The sequence below is a fragment of the Trichomycterus rosablanca genome, chromosome 14, assembly GCF_030014385.1.
Source record: "Trichomycterus rosablanca isolate fTriRos1 chromosome 14, fTriRos1.hap1, whole genome shotgun sequence".
Lineage (NCBI taxonomy): Eukaryota > Metazoa > Chordata > Actinopteri > Siluriformes > Trichomycteridae > Trichomycterus > Trichomycterus rosablanca.
The window spans coordinates 36,929,650-36,948,478 of NC_086001.1; the positions used below are offsets into that span (position 1 = coordinate 36,929,650).

Below are 18,829 nucleotides of genomic sequence, written 5' to 3' on the forward strand. Positions count from 1 at the left end.
CTTACATAAGGGTATAACCAGTTTGTGTTGGCGCCGCAGGCCGCGTGTTGCAGAAGTACGGCGGTCTACCCGGCGAGCTGAAGGTGGTGGAGCTGGACTGCGGCGCACACACATGCGGTCTCGGGTTGCGCGTGACGGAAGGTAAAGATGGACGAACGGCCGCCTACGTCTCTGAGATTATGCCTGACGGGGCCGCCACCGCAGACGGACAGATCCGGGTCGGGGACGAGCTCCTGGAGGTGATGGTTCCAACCTTATTTTGATAATAGTCACTTTATTTTGAGCTCAAACGAGCGTCTGCGTGTTCCAGATAAACGGGCAGGTTCTATACGACCGGAGTCACCGGGACGTCAGCGCTCTCATCGACGAAGCTTCATCCAGGGTTAAGATCGTACTGATCAGGTGACGCAATACACACATATGATGTGTACACAGAAGTATTTGGGACCTCCCAGCTCAGCCCCGGGGTCAGACGTCCAAATACTTTTGGCCGTACAGGAATACAAAAACAAAATAACCATTATGGACGTTTGTCATTTTAACTTTCAGAAACAAGACGGCATGGAAACAGGTGCTGACCGGATCGGTGGTTGAGGTGAGGTGACGACCTGTCCCGGGGTCCAGACTGACATGGGGGCAACCTAGTGAGCTCCTCAGTAGAGCCGATCCCTAACCCGAACCCAAACCCTAACCCGAACCCTGACCGAACTCTAGAAGCAGATTATTGAGACTCTCTAGTAGGTCGGCAATGACGTCAACGACTGTCCCCTCCTACCGCCTCAGTTTTAGCTTATCAACACCAACATCTTGGACTTTTCTGTCCAAGTCCAGCCCCTATAACAGTCTCCACTCTTCTGGCAAGAGTGGTGGTAGCTCAGAGGGCAAGGTGCTAGATATGTAATCAGAAAGTTGCCGGTTCGAGCCCCATCAGCGGTCGAGGTGAGGTAACTGTCCCGGGGTCTAGGCTGACAGAGTGCAACCTAGTGAGCTCCTCAGTAGAGCCGATTCCCTGACCCGAACCCGAACCCTGACTGAACTTTAGAAGCAGATTATTGAGACTCTCTAGTAGGTCGGCAATGACGTCAACGACTCCCCACCTACCGTCGCAGTTTTAGCTTATCAACACCAACATCTTGGACTTTTCTGTCCACTTTTCTGACTGGTGACCTGTCCGATGAGGGGCTGACGTGATTGTGCCCCACAGTTTATTGAAGTGTTTTCAACTGGACACTTGGACACTGAGGGGCCAGACCAAACTAAGACCTTGAAGTGGACTAACTCCTGTCACCTTGATTGACTATAACCCCACTTGTGTTTTCTCACGTCCAGGCAGACGGGTGTCCTGTGACGTCACGGTCTGGTGGGGAGAAGCACGGTTCGGTGTTAAACCAGGTAACCAAGATGGAATATGGACTCCCACAACCTGACAGTCAATTATCACAACCACCTCTCATTCTGTCTCGCTTAGGAAGGAGCGTCCAGACTGGAGACCGCCCAGACCTCGCCCAAACCTCACGTGTCAGATATGTCTTGCTCTGGGCTACCGAGGTCCTCCTGCTGTCCTTCCTGCTCCTCTAGACCTGACCCCCGGACCTGCCCAGTCATCCACGGCTGCGTCAACACCATAGACATCTGCAAAGGACCGTCCAGTCTGGGACTGACCATTGTGGGCGGCTGCAACACACTACAGGTGAGACAGAGACTACACCCAAAGCACCAAACTGGTCATAAGTATGTGAACACCTGAGCAGAAGCTTGAGTTGTCTTCATGTCTGCCTGTCTGTCAGGGAGCGATTGTGATTCATGAGCTGAACGAGGGAGGCGTCGCTCAGCGGGACGGGAGACTGATGCCAGGAGACCACATCCTCGAGGTACCGTCAAGTCAAAACTCTTACCCCTCACACAAGGCTCAGAGGTTTACGGGTGGAGATGGTTCCAGGTTCCAGGACCATCTACAGTCCATGATATTATTATATCCACAGGTGAACGGTATCGACCTGACGACGGCCACCCACGAAGAGGCCCTGAGCGTCCTGCGCTTGAGCGCCCAGTGCGTCCGGCTTAGCGTTTACAGACCCCCGTGGACGAACGCCTCCCACGACCGAACACCCGCCGTTCACGAGGACATGTGGGACCTTTTCACCGTGGAGCTGCACCTACATGCAGGCCAGGAGCTGGGGCTGAGCATCGTGGGTAAAAGGTACAAGCGTGTATTTATTTCACCCAGGTCTGACAAGGATGCCTTTATCTTTGGTGATCTGTCGCAGGGACGATAACGGAGTATTCGTGTCCGAGATAGTCGCCGGAGGGGCGGCAGGCGCGGACGGGAGGCTAACGCTAGGTGACCAGATTCTATCGGTGAACGGAGAGGATGTACGCGCTGCGTCTCTGGACTACGCCCGAACGCTCCTGCAGGTAACGATCACCTCTTCGTTAGCTCCAAACGCACCGGCTAGTCTCCGGCTCTCCTCGACCAGCGCAGGGCGCAGTATGAAAGGGCGTGGCATTTACCGAATATACTGTGTTTTTTAGAACTGCGGTAGCTCCGTGATGCTGGAGGTGGCACGTTTTAGAGCTACTCCTCGCTACTTGTGTGAGTTCCAGGTACGACTTTCATTTGTTCGTGTTTACAATTCCAAAAAAGTTGGGACGGTAGGACAGTTGCGAATAAGACTAGCATGTTGTGTATGTTTTGACTGTGCAGAGAGCAGCGACCGAGGACGGCGCGTCTGCAATCTGACCGGTGTCCCAGAGGCTTCGAGAGGCTCCACCTTGTACCGTATAGTGTTCCTATAAATACTCGACTCCTATATTGTTCTGTAAATAAATAAACGTTTCGATCGTATTCCAGGTGCACGTTTCTTCATTTGCCAAATATTCAAGGGTAGAGGAGAGGCTCTGCCCCCGCAGGTACAACAGATTGGGCTAGGGGTCGACGAAAGGTGGTCAATTCTCGTAGAGCATAGCGTGACTCTCTATAGGCGATACGGCTCCGCGAGTCACCCTTGTCGGAGAGGGCCCCGCCCATTTACACCTGGAAGCAGTGGATTCCCATGGAGGGTCATGCTACACCCTCCTCCTCCTCCGATCACGCCGGTGCCTGGGGGACTGGAGGGATTTGATTGGCCGGGTCTGTCTCGAGGGGATTCCTGAGCACCGGTGCAACTCTGACCTCTAGTGTCCGGTCGAGGTGACTGCACAGAGAGCGGTGCGTGACCGGCAGGTGAAAAGAAGCGGTTGGCAAAAATTCTACAGTGACCGCGTTAGGTCCGGTTTACGAAGGCAGTTCCAAAAAAGTTGGGACGGTAGGTAAATGAAAATATTATCAAATAAAAACAAAATAAGTCAAATAGATTTAATGTTTTATTGATATTTTGAAAATATAAACTATTTTCTAATGAAATATATAAAAAAACAAACATCTAAAGTAAGTGATGATGTCATAATAGGGTATAAACAAAGCACTATTTATTAATCACAAGGAACTTATGGACCATCTACCGTCCATAACATTATTGAAAATATAATCAGACAATCCAGGTAAATCTGCGAGTCTTTAAACAACGTCCAGAAGCGCCGCAGACGTCCGAGACAGAATCCGTACTGAGAGAGCGCTCATGCTCATGCTAGGCCGGCCTGTCTGCAGCCCGGATTAAAAGCGTTATTCATTAGCATTCAGGTGAGGTCACAGACGGCAGCGAATGACGTTCTTTTATTTGTTCGCGACAAAACAAAAAATCTAAAACACTAAATAATAACAATTATCGTTCATTAACGACACGTTAGCGTAGCTCCACGTCCCCGAGTTCAAGTGCGTTTGGTTAGCGTAGCGCCGTGGTGTTCCGCCGCCCGGTGTGTTCGCTTCCGTCAGAAGTGCTTCCTGTTCGCGGCTTCAGTTTCTCCGCTAATACTCCTCCGTACGCGGGCGTGGCTCACTTCTTGCCTCTGCTTTTACCCTTGGTGGAATCGGCGGCTCGGTCCCGCTTCGTCTCCTTTGATGTCTTGGTCTCCTTTGATGCTTTGCTCTTCTTCTGCTGTGGAATGTAATGAAAGCGTTGGTGTTATTTTCACTGTATGGACAGGAGCGTGGTCACAGGCAGGTCAGTCTAGCAGCTGCGCTCCCATCTTAAAAGCTCAGTTCTCCAGAGAGTAAAGCCAGTAGTCATGTGATTCACCTTGATCATGGCGTCCGTGGCGACCGTCTCTTCCTCCTCCTCCTCCTCCTCGTCTCGTCCCTGAGTGTCGGCGTCGGGTTCCGCCGCCCCCCTGCGGCCCTTCTTCACCTCCTGCAGCGAGTACGGCGTCATGTGGGACTCCTTGTTATAGGTGCGCGTGAACGCGGCCTTCACCTGCCGAGAGACGCCGGCGTTACGAGACCTAAAGTGATTCATCTAGCTTAAAGTGATTCATCTGACTTTAAGTGATTCGTCTCACCTTAAGTGATTCATCTAGCCTAAAGTGATTCATCTAGCCTAAAGTGATTTATCTGACTAAGTGATTCATCTCACCTTAAGTGATTCATCTCACCTTAAGTGATTCATCTAGCCTAAAGTGATTTATCTGACCTTAAATGATTCAACTGACCTTAAATGATTCATATAATCTTAAGTGACTCAACTGACCTTAAGTAATTAAACCGTTCTTAAGTGATTCATCTGACCTTAAGTGATTCATTTAACCTTGAGTAATTTAACTGACCTTAAGTGATTCATCTGACCTTGAGTGATTCCTTTAACCTTGAGTGATTCATCTGACCTTAAGTGATTCATCTGACCTTCAGTGATTCATTTAACCTTGAGTGATTCATCTGACCTTAAGTGATTCATCTGACCTTCAGTGATTCATCTGACCTTAAGTGATTCAACTGACCTTAAGTGATTCATCTGACCTTAAGTGATTCAACTGACCTTAAGTGATTCAACTGACCTTAAGTGATTCAACTGACCTTAAGTGATTTAACTAACCTTAAGTGATTCATTTAACCTTGAGTGATTCAACTGACCTTAAGTGATTCAACTGACCTTAAGTGATTCATTTAACCTTGAGTAATTTAACTGATCTTAAGTGATTCATCTGACCTTGAGTGATTCATTTAACCTTGAGTAATTTAACTGACCTTAAGTGATTCATCTGACCTTGAGTGATTCATTTAACCTTGAGTGATTCAACTGACCTTAAGTGATTCAACTGACCTTGAGTGATTCATTTAACCTTGAGTAATTTAACTGACCTTAAGTGATTCATCTGACCTTGAGTGATTCATTTAACCTTGAGTGATTCAACTGACCTTAAGTGATTCAACTGGCCTTAAGTGATTCATCTGACCTTGAGTGATTCATTTAACCTTGAGTGATTCAACTGACCTTAAGTGATTCAACTGGCCTTAAGTGATTCAACTGACCTTAAGTGATTCAGCTAACCTTAAGTGATTCAGCTAACCTTAAGTGATTCATTTAACCTTGAGTGATTCATCTGACCTTAAGTGATTCAACTGACCTTAAGTGATTCAACTGGCCTTAAGTGATTCAACTGACCTTAAGTGATTCAACTGACCTTAAGTGATTCATTTAACCTTGAGTAATTTAACTGATCTTAAGTGATTCATCTGACCTTGAGTGATTCATTTAACCTTGAGTAATTTAACTGATCTTAAGTGATTCATCTGACCTTGAGTGATTCATTTAACCTTGAGTAATTTAACTGACCTTAAGTGATTCATCTGACCTTGAGTGATTCATTTAACCTTGAGTGATTCAACTGACCTTAAGTGATTCAACTGACCTTGAGTGATTCATTTAACCTTGAGTAATTTAACTGACCTTAAGTGATTCATCTGACCTTGAGTGATTCATTTAACCTTGAGTGATTCAACTGACCTTAAGTGATTCAACTGGCCTTAAGTGATTCAACTGACCTTGAGTGATTCATTTAACCTTGAGTGATTCAACTGACCTTAAGTGATTCAACTGGCCTTAAGTGATTCAACTGGCCTTAAGTGATTCAACTGGCCTTAAGTGATTCAACTGGCCTTAAGTGATTCAGCTAACCTTAAGTGATTCATCTGACCTTAAGTGATTCGACCGACCCTAAAAGTGATTCTGCACCCACCTTGGGGTGGAGTTTGGAGTAGGGCTCGTCCTGCCCCGCCCACGTGCTGATCTCCATGATGTTGTCGAAGTCCTCCTTGATGATGTGGTAGTCGTCCATGAGCTTGACGCTGTGGGCGACCCCGTGGACCCCGCGGGACCGCAGAGGCTCCAGCAGGGCGGAGCGCAGGTACGGCAGGTAGTCCAGGTTCACGGCCTCCCTGCTGCTCAGCGTCCTGCGGGAGGGGGAACGTTACGGGACGGAGCGCTACAGAGCGTCGGCGCCGGGTCCGGGTCGGTGCTACCACTCACCTCAGGCTCATGTGAGACGACAGCTCCTGGACCACGCGGCTGTGCTTCCCGGTGCTGGAGAACCGGCCCAGCCAGCTGGGGAACGTGGGGAACTGGCTCATGTACCCGCGCATCAACTCGCCCGGCAGCACGCTGGCATACACCGCCTGAACCACACACACACACATGGAGAAGTCTATCTGGTGGCTCACTGATGTTGTGGGGTTGCTTCGTGGTCCGGATCACGGCACGGCCGGGACGTGTGTGTGCGTGCGCATGCGTTACCTGTGTTGGCAGGAGGGACCAGGCCTGTCGAGAGCGGATCTGCTTGTCCACCAGATCTCCGTCACAGATGCTGTCGGCCGTTTTACTCAGCAGCACCAGGTGATTCTTCAGGTTCCCTCTGCACACACACACACACACACACACACACACACGTGTAAGAACACACAGCCGGAGGTGTGTGTGTGTGTGTGTGTGTGTGTGTGTGTGCGCGCGCGTGTTACCCGGCGGCCGCGGGGCGTACGTGTACGTAGTTCTCCTGCACGAACAGCGGCGCCAGCGAGTAGTCGTGGAAGAAGAGATCGGACTTATCGATCAGGGTCATGTTCGCCGTCTCCTCACCCGCCACGAAGACCTTCCGACACACGTCGAACGGCCCCTGCACACACACACACACACACACACACACACACACACACACACACACACACACACACACACACGTGTTCCAGCGCACGCTAACCATGCTGACGTACGCTAGGTAAACAAGCCCGTACCATTCTGACGTCCTTCCTGGCCTTGAGGGCGTCGGCTCTGGCCTGGTCGTAGGTCATGACCTTGTCCGTCGCCGACCACATGCTCAGGTTGTGCAGCACCTAGGGAGCGACGGCACGGCGTTACGGCTAGCTTTGGGTTTTGATCGCGCCGCTTGGATTTTAATCGACGTACCTGTCGCACGTCCTGATTGGACGCCAGGATGATTTCGTTCAGCGCGGGGGGCGGGATCTTCAGCCCCTGCTTAAAAGCGATGGACATCATAGCGCCCTAAAACGGGTGGGAACAAGAGAGGGTGAAAAAGTGATTCAATGACCCTAAAAGTGATTTAACTGACCCTAATAATGATTCATCTGACCCTAATAATGATTCATGTGACTCTAAAAGTGATTCATCTGACTCTAAAAAAAGATTCACCTGACCCTAATAATGATTCATCTGACTCAGTGATTCATCTGACCCTAATAATGATTCACCTGACCCTAATAATGATTCAATGACCCTAAAAGTGATTCAATGACCCTAAAAAGTGATTCACCTGACCCTAAAAGTGATTCAACTGACCCTAATAATGATTCAATGACCCTAAAAGTGATTCAACTGACCCTAATAATGATTCACCTGACCCTAATAATGATTCAATGACCCTAAAAGTGATTCAATGACCCTAAAAAGTGATTCACCTGACCCTAAGTGATTTAACTGACCCTAATAATGATTCAATGACCCTAAAAGTGATTCAATGACCCTAAAAAGTGATTCAATGACCCTAAAAGTGATTTAACTGACCCTAATAATGATTCATCTGACCCTAATAATGATTCATGTGACTCTAAAAGTGATTCATCTGACTCTAAAAAAAGATTCACCTGACCCTAATAATGATTCATCTGACTCAGTGATTCATCTGACCCTAATAATGATTCACCTGACCCTAATAATGATTCAATGACCCTAAAAGTGATTCAATGACCCTAAAAAGTGATTCACCTGACCCTAAAAGTGATTCAACTGACCCTAATAATGATTCAATGACCCTAAAAGTGATTCAACTGACCCTAATAATGATTCACCTGACCCTAATAATGATTCAATGACCCTAAAAGTGATTCAATGACCCTAAAAAGTGATTCACCTGACCCTAAGTGATTTAACTGACCCTAATAATGATTCATCTGACCCTAATAATGATTCATCTGACTCTAAAAGTGATTCACCTGACCCTAATAATGATTCACCTGACCCTAATAACGATTCAATGACCCTAAAAGTGATTTAACTGACCCTAATAATGATTCATCTGACCCTAATAATGATTCATGTGACTCTAAAAGTGATTCATCTGACTCTAAAAAAAGATTCACCTGACCCTAATAATGATTCATCTGACTCAGTGATTCATCTGACCCTAATAATGATTCACCTGACCCTAATAATGATTCAATGACCCTAAAAGTGATTCAATGACCCTAAAAAGTGATTCACCTGACCCTAAAAGTGATTCAACTGACCCTAATAATGATTCAATGACCCTAAAAGTGATTCAACTGACCCTAATAATGATTCACCTGACCCTAATAATGATTCAATGACCCTAAAAGTGATTCAATGACCCTAAAAAGTGATTCACCTGACCCTAAGTGATTTAACTGACCCTAATAATGATTCATCTGACCCTAATAATGATTCATCTGACTCTAAAAGTGATTCACCTGACCCTAATAATGATTCACCTGACCCTAATAACGATTCAATGACCCTAAAAGTGATTTAACTGACCCTAATAATGATTCATCTGACCCTAATAATGATTCATGTGACTCTAAAAGTGATTCATCTGACTCTAAAAAAAGATTCACCTGACCCTAATAATGATTCATCTGACTCAGTGATTCATCTGACCCTAATAATGATTCACCTGACCCTAATAATGATTCAATGACCCTAAAAGTGATTCAATGACCCTAAAAAGTGATTCACCTGACCCTAAAAGTGATTCAACTGACCCTAATAATGATTCAATGACCCTAAAAGTGATTCAACTGACCCTAATAATGATTCACCTGACCCTAATAATGATTCAATGACCCTAAAAGTGATTCAATGACCCTAAAAAGTGATTCACCTGACCCTAAGTGATTCAACTGACCCTAAAAATAATTCATCCAACCCTAATAATGATTCATCCGACCCTAAAAGTGATTCAACTGACCCTAAAAGTGATTCAATGACCCTAAAAGTGATTCAACTGACCCTAAAAGTGATTCAATGACCCTAAAAGTGATTCAACCGACTCTAATAATGATTCATCCAACCCTAATAATGATTCATCCGACCCTAAAAGTGATTCAACTGACCCTAATAATGACTCAATGACCCTAAAAGTGATTTAATGACCATAAAAGTGATTCAACAGACCCTAAAAGTGATTCATTTAACTCAGAAAGTGATTCACCTGACCCTAAAAGTGATTCATTGAACTCAAAAAGTGATTCAACTGACCCTAATAACGATTCACCTGACCCCAAAAGTGACTCATTTAACTCAAAAAGTGATTCACCTGACCCTAAACGTTTCTGGTGGCTCAATAATGTTTTGGGGTTGCTTTATGTTTCAGGAACTGGTTGCCTCGAGTCTATAAGCGTTACGAGTTTTCCTAAAAAAAAAACAACGTTCGGGTTGCCAGATTCCCGCGGCGGGTTCCGCTCACCTTGATCTGCTCCACGCGCGGCCGCTGGAAGCGCAGGTCGTAGCAGTAGTTAGCGAGCGAGCGGATCTTCTGATGGTTCCGGTCGTTGCACATGCAGATGATGGGGATCTTGGACTGCTTGATCAGGCCGATCATCTCCTGCGGGATTCGATCAGAACGCACCGAGATTAAGAACCCCGACCCCCAGTCAGCCACGCCCCTCCCCCGTTACCCCGGTTACGCAAGAACGCTCAGAACCTGAATTCCTCCGCGGTCCTCGTTTCCCGCCATGCCGTCCACCTCGTCCATGATCAGGACGTGCTTGTCGCTGACCGCCTGAGAGGCACCTGAGGGAACAAACACCGCTGACATACTGACACACCTCATAGTCGCCAATGTGCCCGAAGTATGTGGACGCCTGCCCACGAATCCGACCCCTTCCCTCCCCACGGCCCTCTCGAACCCGCCCCCGGGAGACACGGGCGTCTGGGCGTGGTCGGCGTACCTGTGTAGAAGTTTTTGATGCTGGTGTTGTTGAGGGACTCGGCTATGACTTGCTTCAGGCTGTTCTTACTGCGGGTGCAGCTGGCGTTCATCTCCACGTAACTGTAGGCCAGCTCCTACACACACACACACACACACACACACACACACACACACACACACACACTTATAAAACCAAGACTGCACATATGGAGGTGATGGGGCAGGAAGAAGGGCGTCGACCCTCCTCCCAAAATAAAGCCGGAGTATCTAACCTCACACACGAGGGCGGCCGTGGTGGTCTTGCCCACGCCGGGAGGTCCGGACAGGAGCGCGGCTTTGAACCCGGAACCGTCGTCCTTCCCCCCGAACTTCCCGAATCGCGCTCCTGCAGAGACACCGAGAGCGTTAGGACGGCCCACCCCGCCCCCACCGGTCAGACCCCGGCCGATAAGATACCCACCGGCCGGTTTGGCGCCGGCGCCGCGGTTCCGGTGCCAGTCCTGCAACCATCTCATCAGCTTGTTGGCGCAGCTCTGATCGCCCTGCTGCCCGATCAGGTTCTTCAGGCTGCGAGGGCGGTACTTATCCACCCACAGCAGGGCGTCGTCCGCCGCGGGGGGCGCCGGTCTCCCTGAGCCCGACTCCAGACTCTTCTCGGCCTCGGCTTTCCCCGGGGGGGTGCGCTTACTTTTGGAAGGCTTGGTGGCTCGAGTCTGGAACACAGAAAGGGCATGAGGTTTAGTCCCCACACACACCGAACATACCAAAAGATCCTAGGGTCCTCGGAGGGTGGACGGTCATAATGTTTCGGCTGAAGATCGGAACCTAGGGCAGCGAGTGCCACCTGTAACCTGGATGTAGTCGGCGCGCTCTAACCTGGGCCTCGGCGGCGAGCTCGTACTCGGACCTCTTGCCGGGTCTGGTCCGGATCAGGTCCAGCAGCCGGTCCTCGGTCAGTACGGTGGTGCCGAGGCTCCGGGCCTTGTCGGTCTTGGACGCGCCGCTGTCCCGGCCCAGCACCAGGTAGGTGGTCTTACGGCTCACGTTACCCGTCACCTTCCCGCCGTGGCGCTCGATGAGGGACTTGGTCTCGTCCCGCTCCATGGACTCCAGGACTCCCGTCAGCACGAACACGCACCCCTCCAGGCAGTTCTCTTCTCCCTAACACACACACACACACACACACACACACACACACACACACACACACACACAGTAAAAAGATACACACACACACACACACACACAGTAAAAAGATACACACACACACACACACACAGTAAAAAGATACACACACACACACACACACACACACACACACAGAGTCGTGCTTGGAAAATTAGAAGTGCAATAGCGACCTCTGCTGGCTGCTGATTCAACCGACCCTAATAATGATTCAACCGACTCTAATAATGATTCAACCGACTCTAATAATGATTCAACCGATTCTTAAGTGATTCACCCGAACCTAAGTGATTCAACCGACCCTAATAGTGATTCAACCGATTCTTAAGTGATTCAACCGACCCTAATAATGATTCAACAATCTTAAGTGATTCAACCGACTCTAATAGTGATTCAACCGATTCTTAACAGTAACTCAACCGACCCTAAAAGAGATTCAACCGATTCTTAAGTGATTCAACCGACCATAATAATGATTCAACCAACTCTAATAGTGATTCAACCGATTCTTAAGTGATTCACCCGACCTAATAATGATTCAACCAACCCTAATAGTGATTCAACCGATTCTTAAGTGATTCAACCGACCCTAATAATGATTCAACAATCTTAAGTGATTCAACCGACTCTAATAGTGATTCAACCGATTCTTAACAGTAACTCAACCGACCCTAAAAGAGATTCAACCGATTCTTAAGTGATTCAACCGACCATAATAATGATTCAACCAACTCTAATAGTGATTCAACCGATTCTTAAGTGATTCACCCGACCTAATAATGATTCAACCAGCTCTAATAGTGATTCAACCGATTCTTAAGTGATTCACCCAACCTAATAATGATTCAACCAACTCCAATAGTGATTCAACCGATTCTTAAGTGATTCACCCGACCCTAATAGTGATTCAACCAACCCTAATAGTGATTCAACCGATTCTTAAGTGATTCACCCGACCCTAATAATGATTCAACCAAACTCTAATAGTGATTCAACCGATTCTTAAGTGATTCAACCGACCTAATAATGATTCAACCAACTCTAATAGTGATTCAACCGATTCTTAAGTGATTCACCCGACCCTAATAGTGATTCAACCAACCCTAATAGTGATTCAACCGATTCTTAAGTGATTCACCCGACCCTAATAATGATTCAACCAAACTCTAATAGTGATTCAACCGATTCTTAAGTGATTCAACCGACCTAATAATGATTCAACCAACTCTAATAGTGATTCAACCGATTCTTAAGTGATTCAACCGATTCTTAAGTGATTCACCCGACCCTAATAGTGATTAAACCGACCCTAATAGTGATTCAACCGATTCTTAAGTGATTCAACCGACCTAATAATGATTCAACCAACTCTAATAGTGATTCAACCGATTCTTAAGTGATTCAACCGATTCTTAAGTGATTCAACCGATTCTTAAGTGATTCACCCGACCCTAATAATGATTCAACCAACTCTAATAGTGATTCAACCGATTCTTAAGTGATTCAACCGATTCTTAAGTGATTCACCCGACCCTAATAATGATTCAACCAACTCTAATAGTGATTCAACCGATTCTTAAGTGATTCAACCGATTCTTAAGTGATTCAACCGATTCTTAAGTGATTCACCCGACCCTAATAATGATTCAACCAAACTCTAATAGTGATTCAACCGATCCCAAGTGGCGCTAGCACAGCTTATGTGTGTGTGGGGGGGATCGGGTTCTATTTGGCGACCCAACACTGACACACGTCTAGTCTGCAGCCGCTTCTTTTCACCCGCTGATGGAGCGTGTAGTGATCAGACAGTCGGGACTCGGATATGACTAAATGGGAAGATAAAGATTACCTGCGGTATCTCCTTGGAGCCCAGCGCCCGCGGCCCGTCTCGGTTCAGGTAGTTCCTGAACGCCGCCGAATTGCCGCGCTTCTTGTCCTCCGGGCTGGCCTACGAGAGGACGCACGGGAGAGAAGAACCACCAGACAAAGGTAGATCAAACACACACCAACGACATCACCGGGACATTGGGGCGACGCCCCCGGCTCCGAGCATGGGGTTACCTCGGGTTCGGTCGGGGCCCCGCCGGCGCCCCCTGACGCGGAAGCAGATTTAGGGGTGGCGGCCTTTTCCGAGGGCGCCCGCTTGGCCGGCTCTTTCTTCGGCGTGATCTTCATCTCGCCCCTCCGCTGCTCCTCCCGCTGTTCCTCCCGCTGCTCCTCCTCCCGCTGCTGCTCCGCCTTCCTCTTCATCAGAGCCAGTTTGGAGCTGGCCTTCGCCACCAGGCTCTTCTTCACCGGGGGGCTCTTCTTCGCCACCGGGCTCTTCTTCAGCGGAGACGCGGCGTCCACCTTGGAGCCGCTCTTCGATGGCGAGGGCGTGGCCGGGTCCACGCGAGCCTGAGAGGGATTATGGGTAAATAAAGAAGAAGCAGGTACCCCTATAATAAATACAAAGAACATGAGAGCGCTCCGGGGACTCACCTTTTTAGGCAGAGGGGCGTCGTCGCTGGCCGCCAGGGTCCTGGCGAAGGCCTCGTCCTCGTGTATCTGCTTCTCCAGCTGACGCACACACACACACACACACACACACACACACACACACACACACACACACACACACACACACACACACACACACACACACACACACACACACACACACACACACACACACACACACACAGGTTCGGTTAGACACCAGCACTGTGGGAACTCGTGCCCGCTCAGTAGCGTTCGTACAGTCACATACGAACCCCCCCCCCCCCCGAACCCGTGGACCATTGTGAGCACAGCGCTGTGAGTGCAGCAGGTGCAGCAGTGTTGTTGGGACCGTACTGATGGGGCAGGAACGGTGGGAGACGGGTGCCGCCTCACCTCCATGTCGTCGTCGGCCTGTAGCTGCCTCGCGACGGCCTCGTCGTCCAGCCGGTCGTCGGGATCCTGCGCCGGCTGGAGGATGAAATTGCGATGACATCACATGCCCAAAAAAGGAAACAGGGCAGATATGGGGGTATGAGGGTATTTAGCGATGCTCACCGCTTTCCTCTTGGCGCTGGCCACCAGCTTCTTGTCAGACCGCTGGACGTCGGACGTCCCGAAGTAATCCATGACCGAGGTGGGGGTGCGCTTGGGCGTGACCGGCTCGGTCGGGGTGGGGCCGAGGGCCTTTTTGGGAGGGGCTCCTTTAGTCTGGGGCGATTTCACCGGGGCGCTTTTTACCTCCTTGGATCCCGCCGCTGTAGGTTTGGGGCCCTTGGTGGCTTCGCTGCGCCCGTTCTCTTTTAGTCTGGGGGGCTTTTTCAACGAGGCGAAGGCGTCATCCGAATCTGAGGGAGGAGACACACACGTACAAGAGGAAAAAATATCATAATATCATAATATCATAATAATACTAATACTAATAATAATATTAAATAATAAATAAAAATAATAATATTAAACAATAAATAATTAAATAACAATACATAATTATTAAATAATAATAATAATAATAATAATACATATTAAATAAAAAAAATAATAAATAATAATACATAATTAATAAATAATAATAATAATATTAAATAATAAATAAAAATAATAATATTAAATAATAAATAATTAAATAATAATACATAATTAATAAATAATAATAATAATAATAATAATAATTAATATAATAATAATAATAATAATAAATAGTAATAAATAATAATATAAACAATAATAATAATAAATAATAATATAAACAATAATAATAATAATAATAAATAGTAATAAATAATAATATAAACAATAATAATAATAATAATAAATAGTAATAAATAATAATATAAACAATAATAATAATAATAATAAATAATAATAAATAATAATAATATAAACAATAATAATAATAAATAATAATAATAATAATAATAAATAATAATAATAATAAATATAATAATAATAATAAATAAATAATAATACAAATAATAATAATAATAATAATAATAAATAATAATATAAACAATAATAATAATAAATAATAACAATAAATATAATAATAATAATAATAAATATAATAATAATAAATATAATAATAATAATAATATAAACAATAATAATATTAATAATAATGTAAACAATAATAATAATAATAATATAAACAATAATAATAATAAATAATAATAATATAAACAACAATAATAATAAATAATAATAATATAAACAACAATAATAATAAATAATAATAATATAAACAATAATACATAATAATAATAATAACTATTACAATAATAATAATAATAAAAATGGTAAAAATATTAATAAAAAATAATTTTAATTAAAAAAAATAATATTAAAAGAAACAATTGGTATAACAATATTAATAATAGCAGTAAAAATAATAATATTAATATAAATTTTTCTTATACACCCGTTCAGATGGACTGTGGGTATACAATCACTGATCTGAGCACATCTGTTGCTCTGCACTCCGGGTGTTAGTAGGTGTACCTAATAAAGTGCTCGGGTGAGCTTACCTGAGTCAGACAGGTACGTCACGGGATCTTTTCTCCCGGGCGCGGCCGGCTTCCCTTTAGATGAGGAGGAGGAGGAGGAGGAGGTCGTCTTCCTGTCCTTCACCGCCTCGTCTTCATCAGAGTCTGTCAGAGAGAGAGAGAGAGCGTACGCATCACGACATGTTCCAGCCACGCCCTCACGATTAAGGCTCTACAGTATTAAAGGCCGTACCTGAATCGGCTATGACTCGCGGCCTCCGCTTGGCCGAGGGTTTGGCGTCGGACGCAGAGCTCTTGACCTAAGAGAGGCGAGAGATCAGAACGTTTCAGATCAAGGTCCGCCGTGACTCTGCGCTACGTACGTTCTCACTGAGCCGAGTCCGAACCTTCGCCGCCGGCTTCTTCTTCTTGCTCTTGGGCTCCTCTTCGGTGCCGCTGCTTCCTCGGCCGGGTTTGGGCGCGAAGAACCGGCGTATGTCCTGCCACGGGATTTAATAAGAGCAAGTGTTTACTCGAGTCATGATGCAAACCGAGCGGTGGAGGAACACGTAGAGTATAGTGTGTCTCTATTCGAGCCAGCCTCTCTACAGGAGCCACACCGAGACCTAAAGAACCGATCGGAACCACATCCTGGGGCTCGAGTGGTGCAAGATGTGGGTTCGAATCCCAGCCGTGCTTCTGATCGATCAGCTGAGCACCTATACGGAGACGACTGGCCGTGTCTGAGGGAGGGATGGAGGGGGCAGTTGCGGACTCTGGCTGGACACGAGTCTGAGGGGGGGGGCGTGTTAGGTACTGGGAAACTGGATCTGACCAGACTGGAGTGTTTTACTGGACTCGTCATGGTCCGGCACTCGGGGTTCAAGTGGTGGAACCAACTTTCTCGCCAAATTCTCCTTTAGTCTGCAAAATAGAAACTAACCGAGTGTTTATTATTGTAGCTTATGGATCAGAGTGTCTGCAAAATGTCGATTAATTATATTGAATTTAATTCTGACCACGTGATTCTGACCATCAGCATCTCCAGTGACATGCTGGTTTATGACTGGGACTGGTAGGTTGATGCAAAAGTACACAAAAAGAGAAATAAGGGAAGTTTAATGTATAAAACGATACAAAAACATATTAATAATAATAAAAATGTGACGTGTTTTGATTTCTATGACAACCTGACACGATTATCTGCTCATAATAGTAATGCATGGTCAAGTTAGCCTGCCTAGCTAACCACCTGAGATTATTTTTTAAGTTTTACGCACGATTTAAATTAATAAATGTTACAGAAATCGAATATAAATCAACTTTATTGTGTAATAATTATCACATGGACACACTGACTTCCAAACTGTACAAAAGAACTTATAGTAATAGCTTGTTTTGCTACCGAACTGCTATGGTTCAATCCTAAATCGCTTCGACTTCTAAACATAGTGCACTACGTATGACGTATCACCCTGTTATTTCGCCCCCTAGGTAGTGCGCTAGAGTAATCAGCACGGAGCCGTTTGCGATCGAGCCATAAAGCACCAAGCGTAACAAAAGTGCACATTTAAACCCCTGCGCATTCGCTGCTGCAGCCCGGAGCCGTTCAGGTCACTAATTTACCCTCAATAATGCAGAAATGTTATAAAAACTCACCATTTTTATCACCTGTCAGGAGATTTTTACTGTTTTTTTTCAAAGCTAAACTGCGCGCTTGGTGTTTTCTACAGCTTCTTTTGGCGCCAAGTGAGAGTCTTTCTGGCGCACTGTGATGACGCAACTTCAGGTCCACTTTACCTCAGATTTATAGATATAAAAATATAATATAAAAAGTGATAAAATTCATGATTTATTCTCCTGCCCTGGTTAGATATGTATTTATTTATTTATTTCTACATTTATTAAATGTGTATGTCTCTGAGAAAGCAACTAGGTTATGTTACAAGCAGTAATTGTGATATTTTCACCCTCATATTGATGCAGTTAGAAAATCATAATAAAATATCTTAATAGTTAAACCTTGTAGTAACTGTTTTATAACATTTCAGTCCAGTTCTTTAGAACAACAGCATCTCTCGGCTGCCCCCATTAGCGGTCACCACAGCGGATCGTTCATCTCCATCTTGTTATCCCAGTAGGGCGTCCATGCGTCCAGTTTTAGGACGGACAGGCCGGTTTTCATCTGCTTGTCCATGTATTCGTCCTCAATTGGGAAGTGAGCCACTTTACTGTGGATTTTCCGGCCCTGAAATGCTCATTAATGTCGACACGCCAAAATCCAAACCAGCGTCCGGCTCAGCTCAGCACCGACTCATCTAGAAGATTCAGGAGAGTGATTTTCTACTTTGTTTGGTCTCATCACAATTAAATCAATTAGGGTTTTAATTGTGTGTGCGCGCGCTATAGACACGATTCGGACTCCCCACAGTCATGCCCTCTTGTTTGGGGTTATGGAACTGACCATCCAACATACCAACCATCTGAATGTCCACCTTCATCACATCAACAGACCTCCTCTTTGACTTTCCTCAAACATTCCTTCCCCATTATGTTCTCTTCCCAACATACCCTGGTGGTCAAGTGGTGCAACAGTATTAATCCAGGCTTGGGACCAGCACTAAGAGTGCACTGATACCTGCACCTCAATGGCTTCATCAATAATTTATTTCTTGGACGAAACACCCGCTTAATGATCAGGATGACTGTTTATATTAATCTGGACGTTTCCATGTATAGTACATGACTTAAAATAGTGCTCAACCAATTTTGTACTTGTTCTTTTCAGTGGCGTATTAATATGGGATGATGTGAGGTGGTCACAGGTGCGCTTATATCGGTGATTTTACAGCGGC

The 18,829-nt window shown here is 45.8% G+C and overlaps 2 protein-coding genes across 4 annotated transcripts in view; one reads left to right on the forward strand and one right to left on the reverse strand.

The window, feature by feature from the left end:
- Positions 1 to 2,835, forward strand: part of si:dkey-92j12.5 (multiple PDZ domain protein) — a 5,008-nt gene extending 2,173 nt beyond the window's left edge. Inside the window, exons 9-18 of the mRNA XM_063008476.1 lie at positions 40 to 239; positions 311 to 402; positions 550 to 595; positions 1,330 to 1,392; positions 1,469 to 1,690; positions 1,788 to 1,871; positions 1,983 to 2,200; positions 2,268 to 2,415; positions 2,533 to 2,604; positions 2,705 to 2,835. Of these exons, the coding sequence (XP_062864546.1) occupies positions 40 to 239; positions 311 to 402; positions 550 to 595; positions 1,330 to 1,392; positions 1,469 to 1,690; positions 1,788 to 1,871; positions 1,983 to 2,200; positions 2,268 to 2,415; positions 2,533 to 2,604; positions 2,705 to 2,740 (1,181 nt within the window). The 3' untranslated portion in view covers positions 2,741 to 2,835. The remainder of the gene's footprint in view (positions 1 to 39; positions 240 to 310; positions 403 to 549; positions 596 to 1,329; positions 1,393 to 1,468; positions 1,691 to 1,787; positions 1,872 to 1,982; positions 2,201 to 2,267; positions 2,416 to 2,532; positions 2,605 to 2,704) is intronic.
- Positions 2,836 to 3,350: 515 nt separating this feature from the next.
- rfc1 (replication factor C (activator 1) 1) lies at positions 3,351 to 17,719 on the reverse strand. 3 transcript variants are annotated; one of them, XM_063008280.1, is made up of 23 exons: positions 17,634 to 17,719; positions 16,382 to 16,474; positions 16,228 to 16,294; positions 16,017 to 16,139; positions 14,551 to 14,840; positions 14,389 to 14,463; positions 13,996 to 14,073; positions 13,576 to 13,911; positions 13,364 to 13,462; positions 11,206 to 11,490; positions 10,790 to 11,042; positions 10,602 to 10,714; positions 10,349 to 10,463; positions 10,102 to 10,190; positions 9,865 to 10,002; positions 7,329 to 7,424; positions 7,157 to 7,255; positions 6,884 to 7,038; positions 6,663 to 6,780; positions 6,399 to 6,544; positions 6,109 to 6,322; positions 4,176 to 4,349; positions 3,351 to 4,034 (listed from the first exon to the last, which is right to left on the reverse strand). In XM_063008280.1, the coding sequence occupies exons 1-23, from the start codon at positions 17,634 to 17,636 to the stop codon at positions 3,933 to 3,935; spliced, it is 3,261 nt and encodes a 1,086-aa protein (XP_062864350.1). In that variant the 5' UTR covers positions 17,637 to 17,719; the 3' UTR covers positions 3,351 to 3,932. The 3 variants fall into 3 exon arrangements, with proteins under 3 accessions (XP_062864350.1, XP_062864349.1, XP_062864351.1); XM_063008279.1 differs by having other exon boundaries at positions 14,350 to 14,463; XM_063008281.1 differs by lacking the exon at positions 14,389 to 14,463.
- Between the last annotated feature and the right edge of the window lie 1,110 nt (positions 17,720 to 18,829).